Source organism: Dama dama, chromosome 33 (assembly GCF_033118175.1).
Source record: "Dama dama isolate Ldn47 chromosome 33, ASM3311817v1, whole genome shotgun sequence".
NCBI lineage: Eukaryota > Metazoa > Chordata > Mammalia > Artiodactyla > Cervidae > Dama > Dama dama.
In genome coordinates, this window is record NC_083713.1 from 4,247,438 (window position 1) to 4,258,951 (window position 11,514).

Genomic DNA, 11,514 nt, shown 5'->3' on the forward strand with positions numbered 1-11,514 from the left:
CGCGCCCTAGAACCCAACCGAGGGTGGGTGAGGAGGCGCTTGTAACCCCCTTGGACCGTGGGCGCCCCCGAAGCCCAGTTTCAGACAGTAAATGAAGGAGGGCTAGTGCTTGACCTTCGATGTCAACTGACGTCTAAAACAAAAGACTTCTCTCCCCGTGGCCACCCGCCTCCCCGCGCACCCGCCTCAGGACCAGGTTCCCAGAATCTTTTCTTAGAAAAGCAAAAACAGCGTGTTCCCCTTCACTTATTTTGGCTTGAGAATCTCTGAAATGCAGCCTTTGTGTTGGGGGAGGGATGCCCTTTTTTTCTCCAGTCACATTGTTTCCTTTTGAGTGCTTCAATTAAGCTTTCACAAAGGTAGGGTGCCCCCTCTCCAAAATTCCCCCAATCCAACCAGAAAATTTGCCCTACTGCGATTAAAGTATATATTTATTAAAGGCTCAAGAATTAAAACACTGTGGTACTTGTGTCTTAACTTACATGTAAGATCAATGAAAAAAATGGAAATGCCAAAATATGGTAGGGGTATACAACACTGGGATTAATTGAAAGAAAAGAGTGGCATTTCAAATCAGCACTAAGGATGGTCCACTGTATGTGAACTATGGTAGAAAAGAGGAGTGCAGGCCTCACCCCATACTTCACTTGAATACAAAAGTTCTTGAGGAAAACACTGGAGAATTCCCTTATTATCCCATCAACTGCAATCTCAAAGCCAGAAATCATAAAATAGCTACCTGATAATTTCAACTGTTCTAAGAAACTTGATTTAAACACACAAGAGCTGAGAGAGGTTTCACTTTACTCATTAAGCTATTCAACTGTTCTGTGCAGTTTAATGTAACGTGTTTTACAATAAAAAGCTTAAAAAAACACCACAGTAAGTAACGTTAAAACACAAAAACTGGGAAAAATACACCTCATATTATGAACAAAAAACTAACATCCCCCATAAGCACCTAGAAACTGCTAAAAATATCAACAAGCCCATAGAAAAATGAAGCCCGGACACAGAGTTTCTGGCCCCTCAACAAATTAAAAAGATTCACACTTGAAAGGCAAAAACAGTTTTTTAAAAACCTGAATGGTCTCTTGAAAGAGTTCCCTTGAAAATCTAGGTCAGATCCTTTTTTACTTTCTGGCTTAAAACCTGCTAAGCATTCTGCATCTACTCAGGTATGTGTGTTTTTCTATCAGTGCAGAATCATTCTGTCCTGATCTGTGTAGCTACGTATGTTTTTTCCCCTCCATTAAAGTCAGTTTTAAGGATCTAGAGAAACTGAAGCACCTACATCTTGTCCTTCCCTGCCACTTGCTGTGTAGTATTTCATCCAGTAATGAAAAACCACAGCTAATTGATGCGTGAGGTTGTTATTATTCAATGATGTGAACTAACCTAACAACTTTGTGACTGCTCCACATGGATGTGTCCTGGAACAATGTAAGTTACAAGTGGTTTCACAGTAGTAACTCTGAACATTATGCAGTTTGCCTCTTCAGACTTCCCCACCTAACAAAGCTGGAAACATGCAGACCAGAGGAGTATTAAGGAGCAGGAGTTAGTTGGGGTGGCGGGCAATCCGTGAAAGAGGAAGGCCTGATAAGGGAACCACATCGAAGAACAGCTGTTCCCACTGCTTTGCTTCTGTGGGGACAGGTCAGGGAGCCCTGGGTTCTAGCTGCTTGAGTTTCTCCTGGAGTTCCTTGAGCTGGCTTCGACCCCAGTTGATGCGGCTCTGAAGACTGGCCATGTCTGCAGCCAGCTGCAGACCTAGAGGAGAAGAGATTGTCACTGTGGTATCTATGGTGCCACATGACTCAAGGGGCTCTGGACACCCTCTGGCCTTCAAACTACTCCTAAAACATTCCAGGTACAGCTGGCATTGACTCCTTGAGAACCTCACTGGACTTATCATACTCTCAGGTGCTTCAGGTCATTGCTAAAATGTCACCTCCTCCTCAGATTTCCTTGACCCTCTTTTTTTTTTTCATTTATTTTTATTAGTTGGAGGCTAATTACTTTACAATATTGTAGTGGGTTTTGTCATACACTGACATGAATCAGCCATGGAGTTACATGTATTCCCCATCCCGATCCCCCCTCCCTTCCTTGACCCTCTTATAGCACCCACCAGGAACTAAAAATTCACAGATCATAACATAGTCTCGTGTCCTTATCATTCCTTCTTTTCTCCATTATCACAGGCTCTCACTACTCTTGCCCTCTCTCCTTCTACTTGTTTTCTCTGCCCTCAAGAGTGGCCCGCACTCTGGATCCACACCTATGTTGCTTCCACTTGATACCTCTCCTGAATAGCTGCTGTGAAGTCCTCTGGGCCCTCCACACCACCCAGGCCACTGGCCAGTCCTGTCTTCTGCCATACTGCCTGGTCACTCTGATCACTCCCTCCAGATCACACTTTACCCTCCTGATGTTGCTTCTGTCCCATTGCTTAGTCTTCTTGACTGGCCTCTTCCCTTCTTTTTCCCCTTACTTCCTGGTTCACATTCCTGGGACCTCTGCTGACCTCATCCCATTTCAACTTTAATGCTGTGGCTGTGTCAGCAACTTGGGAATTTAAAACCAGTGTTATGCAGTGAGCTCTCAACCCTCTCTCTCCAGTCCAGGCCTCTTCCAAACTCCAGATCCATGTACCCAATCATCCACTCAAAATCTCTACCACACCAGGAACATAGCCCAACACCACTTCTAACTTTACCTCAGCTGCTGCTCTGTGGCCCTCCCACCTCACTTTTTCAAGCATTCTGACTACAGACTGGGCGCATCCTTCACTGCTCTCCCTCCCTTACTCCTGAATTGATCTATCAGCAAATCCTGTGGTTTTCTTTTTTTTTTTTTTTATATCCTGTGGTTTTCTACTGGAAAAAACATGCAGTTTCCCCCCATTTATCCTATCTGCCACTGTCCACACCACCTCCACTCTTGCCCACTGGCCGCCTCTCTGCCATACCAGATGCAACATCACTTCAGAGATCTGCCCTGGCTGGTCCCTGGCACCTAGAACACTGTTCCCCCAGATCACCAACAAAGGTCTTTCCTTCATCTCTTCAGAGGCCTTTCCAGGCTATTCCAAATATTCCAGGCCTTTCCAAATATTCAACAGCTCCCCTAGGCTATGCCATCCATTGCACTCTCTACCTTATTTTTTCACAGCAACTTTCATTGCCTGGTATTTTATTTAGGGCCTACTTATTTGTTTGCATGCATGTTTCTGCACTCAATAAAGATCCCATGAGGGTGTTATACCTTTTGTTTCCTGCTGTATCCCCAGCACCTCCTATGAACTTGAACTCTGCCAACAGCCAATAAATGCTTTTTTAAAAAACTGTAGGTGTGCAACAAGTCTGAAATGGAGAAAACCTGCAAAGCCTTTTGCAGACTAATCCCAAGCCTGGCATTAGCACTCCCAGTAAATAGAAGGTCCCTTTCAGGGTCACTCACCCTCCCGGAAGCTGGCTTGAGCTTGTCGCAGACTGTGAGGAACCAGGATTCCAAACCATTTCAAAGGGTTCTGGGGAGCTGGGGAGGAGTCTGGCTCTGGGGTCCTTGGGAGACCCTTGCGCCTGCGCAGAGCTGAAGAAAGAAAGGCTGGGGGTCTCGTTATTAATACCTGGCCGTCTTCTTGGCGACAATGTTAAATTCGGTCTAAGCTCAAGATCCCAGAAAATACCAACTGTTGGAAAATCCGTTTTATGTTTCGGAAAATACCTTATTACAAAGAACCACCCTCCCCCTTGTGTCTGTCCACTCTTTTTTACTGACTGCCATAAAATCAGCAAATGACCCCCCTTGTTTACCTGTGAAAAAGGCACACAGACTTTTGCCATTTTGCCTGAACCTGCTGAAAGGCCAGACACACCCTTCAACTCCCCATTGTCTCATGAATGATTAACTGGGATTCGAAATTTGTCCCCCTGAAACTAGCTAGACACAGAAATAAACATCTGTTCAGCTGAGACTTCCTCTGACTGCAAAACAATTCTAACGGTAAAGGACCTCACCCATAACTTTCTATTCCCCCTATAAATCTAAGGCAAAAAAACCGCTCTGCATGGGGACTTCCCTGGCGATCCAGTGGTTAAGACTTTGCCTTCCAATGCAGGGGGTGCAGGTTCAATCCCTGGTTAGGGAGCCAAGATCCCACATGCCTTGCAGCCGAAAAATCAAAACATAAAGCGGAAGCAATATTGAAAAAGAAAAAAACAACACAAAACTGCTCTACTGAGATATTCTGATCTTCAGAATTGGGGCGCGCTCTATCGCAACAGCCGAAATAAAATCATCTCCTCAGACGTCCCATGCATTTTGTCTTTTATATGGGAAGGGACCCTACGGGAAGAAGAGGGGGAGCTCACCTGCCTCGCGGGACCCCATCTCCTCTGGAGTCTGGGTGCCGGCTCTCACCATCCAGAACTTCTGGAGTCCGTCCTGAGCCTCGCTACAGAACGAGAAGAGATTGGACCTTTGGCGGCCCTAGCCGGGCCTCTGCCCGCCCACCCGCTGCAGCATGCAAGGCTCCTCACCTGGTGCAGACGCGGACCTGGGGCTCCATGTGGGAGGCATACTGCAGGGGCCCTACTGACTTGGCACCCATGGCATAGCGCGCTTTGGAGAGCGAGAGCCAGCCCTGGGAAGAGAGAAGAGAGAGGTGAAACGAAGTAACTTCCGTGCGGGTGCCAGCCCGCCCTCCGGCCCTAAGCTCCCACCTCCTCCACCCGGGCGTTTAGCGCCTGCCGCTTCGCCTCCAGTTGCTCCAGGTCTCCGAGGAGCTGCAGGAGAAGAAAGTCCAGCTCGGCCCGCAGATCCCGAGAAGCCATCTGCTCGGCTGAGTCGAGAGCCGGCTCCAGACAGGTCGCCCAGTGAGTGTCCGCTGTCCTAGCAGGACAGCCAACAGGCGTGAGAGGCCCGCCCTCTCGGGGGCGTTCCTAGTCGTGGGTGGATTGTGGCTACCTGCTTTGCGCTTTTCAGGATCAGCGCCCTCAGAGCTGCGACCCTGGAAGTGATAACCTTCGGCAGACAAGCATCCGAAGGGGACCAGCCACCCGGACAGTCGGCAAGAGCTGTGGGTATCTCCGAATCACTTCTGGAAGAGGCCGCGATTTAAATGCAGGGTTGTCGGAGTGGTGATGAAACGAGGCGTCCATTTTAAAGGAGGGGCGGCCTTAATTTCAGAATGGGCGGGTAGGCGATCATCTGGTCAATCGCTGTACAGCTTTTACAGCTGCTGGAGCCTACAGTTATGGTTATTTTAGGGGTTCCTCACCTTCAAACCGAACATTATTTCCTCCAGGTAGCTAGTGAAGCCGCAGGCTGTCGCCTTTATTAACTGCCGTTCTAAGCCACGTGACAGCACCTTGCCACCCTATCCTGCCTATTGGTTGCTTCAGTGAGCACGCGCTTCAGTCTGGCCAATCGCTTTGCGACTCCCACCCTCTGTTCGCCATTTTAACTTCGGGCATTGTCGGAATCAGCGGAATCCGGTGAGGTCTGTACGGACTTTTGGTTAAGGGCGGAAGCGAGGACGGCGGAAGAGAGGACTGCGTTGCGCAAGCGGTATCCAAAGATTCTCCTGGACCCACGTGGAAGTTGCGCTCAGGATGGTAGGAGGGATGTTTTAAACTTCTGTTTTGGAGGTTGGGGACTGGTTGGAGGCTGGGGCTGTGGCCGGTGGGGTCTGGGCGTGTGTTTCTGGAGCCCGCTTTGCTTGGCGAAAACCGGTGTCTGAATGGGCCTCCTGTTTCCCAGCTGCGCCGCGAGGCCCGCCTTCGCCGCGAGTACCTGTACCGCAAGGCTCGAGAGGAGGCTGAGCGAACGGCCCAGGAGAGGAAGGACAAGGTTCGGCGCGCGCTTGAGGGTACGTGTGTCCCCCGCTCTCTGATCTTTTCTAGAGACCTTAGTTTTAAAACCCAGCGGGAAACAGGCCCCAATGCTGTAAAACGCGTTTAATTAGCATTTACTTGTGTTAGTGTGGTGAGTAGCTTTTCACGTATTTACTGGTCATTTCCCTTAACTGTTTGATCTTCCTCATGGTTTGCAAATGTTCCTTTCAAGATGGTATGAATTGCTTGTCATTTATGTTACAGTATCCAGATTTTACAGCTTGCTTATTTTATTTACAGTGTCTTTGTTGTTGTTTAGTCGCTAAGTTGCAGTGTCTAGGCCTTTCCAGATTTAAACATTTCACGTGGTCCTATACATATTTCCCCTGCGTCGTTTCTGTTCTTGCTCCCTATTTTCACTACAAGGTAATATCTGATTGTCTTTTACTGCTGTTACAAGTCCCTTGTATTTGAAAACTGTTAATTTGTGTAGAACTTAATTTTATTTGCGTTGTAAGTTAGGAATTTAACTTTGCAATATTTTGCCCATTTTCCATTTGCCCTACTGTTTAAGAGTCTGTCACACATGCCTGATTGGAAATGCTTTATTTATATGTATCTTGTTGGTTCCTGTGTTGGTGGAGCTCTGTTTCCTGATAGTACATCAACTCAATACCTCCGTTTTAAATTCACTTTGATTGTCTTAGATTTGAGGCATGTAAAGTATTGTAGTATGTGTATGTATGTTTATGTCAAGCATAATGTAAAACAGAGCTTCTCAGCGCTAGTGGTAAAAGAATCTACCATGCTGATGCAAGAGGTGTGGGTTCGAACCCGGAGTAGGAAATGGCAGCCCACTCCAGTATCCTTGCTTGGAAAATTCCAGGGACAGAGGAACCTGGCGGACTACAGCCCGTGGAGCCCGTAGAGAGTCCGTTGCGACTGAGCTCCTGATGTAATGACCTGTCTGCTCACCTTAAGAAATGAACAATGATAAATATATTGAAGTTCAGAAATATTTCCCCCAACTTAGAGAACCACAGTATTGAATATTGATTAAAAAATGAGCCATTTCCTTCCTCTTCTTTTTTGCCTGTATCATGCTTGTTTGTAATATTAAATCATATTGGTTGATTTTAGGTAGTATTAGGTTTTGTATATTCTTTTGCCACCTTTTTTTTTTTTTTTTTTGGCATCGTTTCTAAGATCCATTGAATGTAGGTGGGGCTCCTGCAGGTGCATATTCCACAGGGTCTTCATCCAGTTCACTGTGGGGAATGGACAGCTTATTTTTAGTTTGGGTCAGCCCTGCTGCTGTGAACACTGTCTACAGTGTGCAAGAGTTTGTCCAGGGTATGTTAGAGAGAAGGGCTGGGTTCAAGGACATGCTTCAAAGTGGGCATGGCCACACAGCCCAGCTCTTCTGCCAAATCTAGCTTTAGTTCACAGAGGGAACCTCTGACAGAGCATCACGATTAATGATTTTAATGTCAGAGGGTTTGAGGGTTTCTGATCCACCTTCGTATAGAATGAGTAGTTTCCATTTATTTTTTTTTAATATTGTTAATTTTTTTCTGACTATACAGGGAATGCTTACTTGTGGTTAGATATTTTAGAAACCTCTCAAGTCTTGACACTCAAGACCCATAGTAAATGAAATCACCTATAAACACTCTTAACAAGGTGGCATATAGCCAAAAATAAATCATTTCATTTCCACCTTCATCTCTGATTACATATCAGCTCTCTGCTCAGAGCAGAGTAAAGGGGTGTTTTTCCATCAAGTTTGTACAGTGTTGTAAAAACTGAAGGTTCTGTGCATGTCTGTCTCAACCTCTCTGTCTTCCTTCTGCAGAGAACCGCCTGATTCCCACCGAGTTACGCAGGGAAGCTCTGGCCTTACAGGGGTCCCTGGAATTTGATGATGCCGGCGGTGAAGGTGAACTTCCCTGGCTCTGTGGGCCAGCTTCTCTTGCTGCACTTGAGCCCACTAACTCCCATGTCATTCCTGAGACACCTTGAAGAAAGGCTGTGAAGCGCCTGATCCTGAGACTGTCCTCCAGGCATGCTCGTGGCCGTGCACAGATGACGCCTCAGGGGCCCTCTCACCGAGTGCTCCCCGTTGTGCTCACATGACACAGTACTACCCACTTAGTACTTGGTCTGTTGATTGGCCCTCTCACTGGGAACGTAGGTTCTGCTGGGGCACAACAGTGTCCGTTTTGTTCCTTCCTGTGTCCTCAGCTGCCAGGACTTCATTGGTACCCAGATGTGTGATTCATTGGATCATTCAACGAATATGAAAGGAATCACAGCATAAATTTTTGCTGTGAGGTAAAGGAGTCTGTTACTCTTGGCCTTAACAGAGTCTGGACTTGTGCTAACATGGTAGCTGCTTGTTCCATGTGATTACCAGAGCTTAAATGAACGAAAATTAAATAGAAAGATTCAATTCCTCGATCACACTTGTGCTTGTAGCCAGTTTGGTCAGGGGCCACCCTGCTGCCCAGAGCAGGTACAGAGCATTTCCATCCTTGAAGGTATTGTCAGACAGTGTTGTTCTAGGTGGATTTGACCTCCGCAAGTTAGCATTTCATTTTCCTTGGCAATATCGTGTTCTTGTGCCTCATGCTCCTAACAGGTGTGACCAGCCACGTAGATGATGAGTATCGATGGGCAGGGGTTGAGGATCCCAAGATCATGATTACTACCTCCCGAGATCCCAGTTCCCGCCTTAAGATGTTTGCAAAGGTATGACGACAGGCGTGAGTGGGAGGTGTTCAGACACTCGGAGACCCAGTCCTAACCGGAGGGAGTTCACATGCAGGAGCTGAAGTTGGTGTTCCCTGGTGCCCAGCGCATGAACCGTGGCCGGCATGAGGTAGGAGCTCTGGTGCGAGCCTGCAAAGCCAATGGGGTCACTGACCTGCTGGTTGTCCATGAGCATCGAGGCACACCCGGTAAGGCTGGTGGGAGGGAGCTCGGTGCTGCGAGGAGCAGAGGCTGGCTAGGAGCAGAGGGTCTCTGACGGCTTGCATGGCCCTGCCAGTGGGGCTCATTGTCAGCCACCTGCCCTTTGGCCCAACTGCGTACTTCACACTGTGCAACGTAGTCATGAGGCATGACATCCCTGACCTGGGCACTGCATCAGAGGCCAAGCCTCACCTCATCATGCATGGATTCTCCTCCCGCCTGGGTAAGCGGGTGAGTCTGAGGCCATGGGCTGGGGGCTGGGGGCTGGGGGCTGGAGGCTGGGGGGTTCCAGGCCAGGCGTTTGAGGCTTTTCTTCGTGCTGCCCTAGGTCTCTGACATACTCCGCTACCTGTTCCCTGTGCCCAAAGATGACAGCCACCGGGTCATCACCTTCGCCAACCAGGACGACTACATCTCCTTCCGGTAGGTCTGTTGACCCGGCTCAAGTGATGTCCTGAGCTTTATGTCGCTGTACTGTTTATTGTTCATCCTGCAGCCGCTCCCTGCCTCCCCTCAACCCTGCCCTGTCCCCTCTGCCCCAGGCACCACGTATACAAGAAGACCAACCACCGCAGTGTGGAGCTGACTGAGGTTGGGCCGCGCTTTGAGCTGAAGTGTGAGTTTGGGGCTTTCTCCTACACCTGGTGGTGGGCAGTGCTGGATATGTAGGTGACCACATCTCATCCCCTTCCCCCAGTGTACATGATCCGCCTGGGCACGCTGGAACAGGAGGCCACTGCAGACGTAGAGTGGCGCTGGCACCCGTACACCAACACCGCACACAAGAGAGTCTTCCTGAGTGCTGCGTGAGCCCACGCACCAGTCAGGATGTGGCCCTGGACCCGGGAGGTGGGGAGAGGTCAGATGAAGTCTGGTTGCCACAGCACGCTGTTTACCTCCTAAGCGGTCAGGGCAGGTCTGTCTGTTGAGTGTGAAAGGTGTGGGGTCTCCTCAGGTGCGGACCTCACAGCTCCAGGACGTCCTCGGGCCCGGTAGTGACGTGTGTAGGACAAGGCAGACCTGATGGGGTGACAAGCTCCTGGGCTGTTGGGAGGGTTTGGTGCTACCCTGGGAGATCTGGTGCTGCTGTTAGTGACCCTGTATATTCATCATCTGGGAATGGGAATAAAAATGTGAGTGCAAAAGTCTCACAGCGGAGATTGGCCCTGGGGACCAGCTTTCAGCCAGGGCAGGCAGAAAATAAACAAGATGCAAACCATTTATTCATTTCATTGTGGTCTCCTTTGAGTGTAATTCAAGTTCCTCAGAGAACCCAGTGCACTTGGGTTCACCAGCAGTGGGAAGCATATGGCCATCTTTCCCTTTAAGGATCTCTTTAGGATCTCCCTAGGTTACCGAGGATATCTCTTAAGTTGTCTAGGATGTCTGGTATGTGAATTCACCAGTTTTTGTTGGGCACAGACTCAACTTGTTTCTTGTTTTTACAATCATTGCTTCAGGAACACTGAACATAACGTCTGTGCATATTTATTTAAGTATATCTGATGAGTAAACTGCTGCAAGTGGAATTGTGTCTTGAAAATGATTATAGATGCTGCTGAATTGTCCTCCAAGAGGCTGTCTCTTCCAGCCACTGTCAGTAGATCTGAGTGTTTCCTGTGTCCTTGTCAGCACTGGGGAATGTCAGACTTGGCCAAGCTCTAGGCACAAAATTGTTCCTCAATTGAATTTATTTTTAAAATTATAACAGATGTTAGTGTTAGTTGCTCAGTTTTGTCCAACTCTGCAACCCCATGGACCGTACCCCACCTGGCTCCTCTGTCCATGGGATTCTCCAGGCAAGAATACTGTCCTTCAGGGGATCTTCTGAGCCAAGGAATTGAACTTGGGTGTGCTGCATTGCAGGCGGATTCTTTACCATCTAATCCACCAGGGAAGCTTGTAACAGATATCATACGTCTTCAGATATTCATTGACTATATGTGTGTTCTCTGTGACCTGTTAGCTCTTTATAGAAAGTTGTTTACCTCTATGTTGATAGATTGTTTTAAGTCTTTTAATTGTGGAGAATTCCAAAATAAGAGCAGAGAGGATTGTACAGTGAGTCCACGAAGCCTATCTCATCGACCAGTATCCTGGTGGCTCAGCAGTAAAGAATCCGCCTGCCAGTGCAGGAGACGGAGACACAGGAGCCATGGGTTTGATCCCTGAGCCAGGAACATCCCTTACAGAAGAAAATGGCAACCCACTCTAATATTCCTGCCTGGGAAATGTCTTGGACAGAGGAGCCTGGCCGGCTACAGTCCATGTGGTTGCGAAAGATTTAGCAACTAAACAACAACCCACTTTGTGGCTGCACTCTCTCCCTATATCTGCTCCACCTGTTTATTTTGAGGCAAACCCCAGAAACCATATCATTTAATCAAAAAATATTTCCATACAGCTCTAAAAAATAAGACTCAACAAAAATAATATAGCACTGTCACACTTAAAAAAAATCAACAGTTATTCCAGATTCTACTCTACATATCCAGTTAATGTTCAGTTTTCCCTGATATGGTATGTTCATTTGAACCAGGATGCAGCTTAGGTGCATTTCATTGCAAATACTTGACAATTCTCTTGTCCTTTTTAAAACAGCTTTATTGAGATATAATGCACATCAACACCATTCATTTGTTTAAAGTATACAATTAAATTTTTTTTTATTATATTCACAGGGTTGTACAGTCATCAC

General features: G+C 47.7%; 2 protein-coding genes across 3 annotated transcripts; one reads left to right on the forward strand and one right to left on the reverse strand.

Annotated features, from left to right (window-relative positions):
* Window positions 1-413: 413 nt before the first annotated feature.
* On the reverse strand, window positions 414-5,318 carry CCDC115 (coiled-coil domain containing 115). 2 transcript variants are annotated; one of them, XM_061135729.1, is made up of 5 exons: window positions 4,731-5,318; window positions 4,548-4,651; window positions 4,380-4,462; window positions 3,466-3,612; window positions 414-1,773 (listed from the first exon to the last, which is right to left on the reverse strand). In XM_061135729.1, exons 1-5 carry the CDS (start codon window positions 4,839-4,841, stop codon window positions 1,661-1,663), a joined length of 558 nt encoding a protein of 185 aa, XP_060991712.1. In that variant the 5' UTR covers window positions 4,842-5,318; the 3' UTR covers window positions 414-1,660. The 2 variants fall into 2 exon arrangements, with proteins under 2 accessions (XP_060991712.1, XP_060991713.1); XM_061135730.1 differs by having other exon boundaries at window positions 3,466-3,597; window positions 4,731-5,313.
* A 34-nt stretch (window positions 5,319-5,352) lies between these two features.
* Window positions 5,353-10,039, forward strand: IMP4 (IMP U3 small nucleolar ribonucleoprotein 4). Its single transcript, XM_061135728.1, has 9 exons — window positions 5,353-5,624; window positions 5,770-5,878; window positions 7,699-7,782; window positions 8,485-8,594; window positions 8,671-8,803; window positions 8,893-9,047; window positions 9,145-9,239; window positions 9,359-9,432; window positions 9,514-10,039. Exons 1-9 carry the CDS (start codon window positions 5,622-5,624, stop codon window positions 9,624-9,626), a joined length of 876 nt encoding a protein of 291 aa, XP_060991711.1. The 5' UTR covers window positions 5,353-5,621; the 3' UTR covers window positions 9,627-10,039.
* The last annotated feature ends 1,475 nt before the right edge of the window (window positions 10,040-11,514 follow it).

Coding starts and splice junctions, on each gene's coding strand:
- CCDC115 (XM_061135729.1), bottom strand. CDS start 4,841: ATGGCTTCTCGGGATCTGCGGGCCGAGCTGGACTTTCTTCTCCTGCAG. Junction 4,652..4,730: donor TAAACGCCCGGGTGGAGGAG/GTGGGAGCTTAG, acceptor CTCTCTTCCCAG/GGCTGGCTCTCGCTCTCCAA. Junction 1,774..3,465: donor TCAAGCCAGCTTCCGGGAGG/GTGAGTGACCCT, acceptor CTTCTCCTCTAG/GTCTGCAGCTGGCTGCAGAC.
- IMP4 (XM_061135728.1), top strand. Junction 7,783..8,484: donor TGATGATGCCGGCGGTGAAG/GTGAACTTCCCT, acceptor TGCTCCTAACAG/GTGTGACCAGCCACGTAGAT. Junction 9,048..9,144: donor CCTCCCGCCTGGGTAAGCGG/GTGAGTCTGAGG, acceptor GTGCTGCCCTAG/GTCTCTGACATACTCCGCTA.